This window comes from Trypanosoma conorhini (assembly GCF_003719485.1).
Source record: "Trypanosoma conorhini strain 025E chromosome Unknown Tco_14.4_contig_01575, whole genome shotgun sequence".
Lineage (NCBI taxonomy): Eukaryota > Euglenozoa > Kinetoplastea > Trypanosomatida > Trypanosomatidae > Trypanosoma > Trypanosoma conorhini.
In genome coordinates this window covers 65-1,998 of record NW_021705661.1, presented here as the reverse complement: position 1 = coordinate 1,998, position 1,934 = coordinate 65, and the positions used below count along the sequence as shown (strand labels likewise).

Here is a 1,934-nt window from a genome sequence, read left to right as displayed (position 1 = left end):
CTCTTGCGTGCTTGGAACATAAGTAGCGGGAAAAACTTTGGTAATCTTCTTTCTCCCAAAAGGGGAGGGGAAAATAGGAAAAAGCCGCCGCACTTACTTCCCTTCTGTTTCCTTTCCGTTTCCTTTCTTCTTTGTCTTCCTTTTGTTTGCCATTAACGTGTGTATGTACGGTTCTTGCCAACGCCGCCGCTAGTGCCGTTGTTAGACGTCGCCGACCACCCCCAGTGCACGGAGATGTGCTCTTCCGCGCGTCTGCGCAGCACACTGCGTCTGTGCGTGGCTTTGGAGGAGGAGGAGGAGCCGGGGCGTATCTTTTGCAGTTGCACCACTGCTACTGCATCACTACCCTTGCTTTTATTTTTTTTTTTTCTTCTTCTTCCTTGTGTTGGTGTTGCTGTTGTTTGATGGCCTTTTGCTGTGCCCTCCCGCGTCAGAAGCGCCGCATGGTGTGGTGAAACGTGGATAGAACCGAGACTCGTAAAGGAAAAGGAAACACACATACAGCGAGAGGAAGCGTAAGAAAGGAAACAGTCCTCAAGGCGTGATGGCATTTTCTCGCGCAGAACGAAAGCGACTGCTGCGCGACCGGGAACTGCTTCCCCCACTGGCGGAGAGCCCATTTGGGCCCTTCCCGCCCGGCCATGGTGTAAGGAGCGAGGCGACGGTGGTGAAGTGTTCGGGGCCTGCTTTCCCGGCCTCGCAAAAAGCGCCGGCGACAACGGAGAAGCGCGTCGGCGGCGTGGGAGGCAGCGGGGGGGAGGCAGCGGGGGTGGAGAGTGCGTCGGCGAGGCCCATTCTCGTGGGCCACACCGGAACGGGCGGTATGAACTTCAGCACCTTCAAGGGGAACGGCGCGACTACCCGCTCTCAAGGGGACGGACGCTTTGGCGATCCCAAGGGTCCAGGAAAGGCGGGGGCTTTGCAGAAGCAAAAGATTCCACCCACGGAGTTTCGCAGTCACTATCAACGTGGGGACCTTCCACTGTCCATTCAACAGGCCGCGACTCGTTCCCTGCTCTGGCGAGTGAATGTGGCTACATTGGATTATCACTATTTTCTGCCCATCTTTTTTGATGGACTTCGAGAGCTTGAGGAGCCGTTTCGCTTTGTGGCCACACAAGGCTGCTACGATCTCCTTGAAAAGGGAGGATCGAAAATCCTTCCGACCATACCTCAGCTCATTTTGCCTATTAAAACAGCACTCAACACACGCCACCCCACAGTCATTGTAAACGTTTTGAAGGTTCTTCAGAAGCTCGTGCTGAGCGCCGACTACGTTGGGCAAGCCCTGGTTCCCTACTACCGGCAGCTTCTCCCAATCTTCAACCTGTACAAGGATCGAAATAAGAACTTGGGCGACCGCATCGACTTCTCACAGGGCAAGAAGCAAAACATCAGTGATCTTATAAATGAGACACTCAATCTCCTAGAGCGGTACGGCGGTGAGGACGCCTACATCAATATCAAGTACATGATTCCAACGTACGAGTCCGGGGTCGCCTGACGCACCCTAGCGAAGAGGCACGTTTCTTTTGTCGTTTGTGGCTAGCTTTTTATTTATTCTTTTTTTTTCCGACTTTCCGGACTTTGATATGTACAGGGGCTCGGTCGCCAACGCCGCGCCCGCTAGCACGCGAAATGAATGGGGAGAAAAAAAAAACGCCGGCTGGACGGGCAGGCTGTCGTCACGGGCACGCGCGCTGCCGCAGCGTTCCGGCGCCCCGGGCCAAACCTTCTTTCGTCTTTCCTTGCTTTCTTCTTTTCCCCCCCCCCACCGCACCCCCTCGCTTCCATTGCAAGGATGGAAGGGAGTTAAGGCTAGAAGAAGGCCGGCATCGCGACGGCGCGGGGGGAGGGCGGGGGGCCCTTCCCCCTTTCGCGGAGGCCCCGGGGCGCGGCAGGGGCGCCCCCCGACAACGAGGGAGGCGGGGCCC

At 56.5% G+C, this 1,934-nt stretch overlaps 1 protein-coding gene across 1 annotated transcript, besides 1 other annotated feature; it reads left to right on the top strand.

Moving 5' to 3' along the window:
* Window positions 1–97: 97 nt before the first annotated feature.
* Window positions 98–143: a sequence feature (A-rich).
* Window positions 144–544: 401 nt separating this feature from the next.
* On the top strand, window positions 545–1,504 carry Tco025E_10273 (uncharacterized protein; the record flags this gene model as incomplete). Its single annotated transcript, XM_029377052.1, has 1 exon — window positions 545–1,504. The coding sequence occupies one exon, from the start codon at window positions 545–547 to the stop codon at window positions 1,502–1,504; it is 960 nt and encodes a 319-aa protein (XP_029222855.1).
* Window positions 1,505–1,934: the final 430 nt, after the last annotated feature.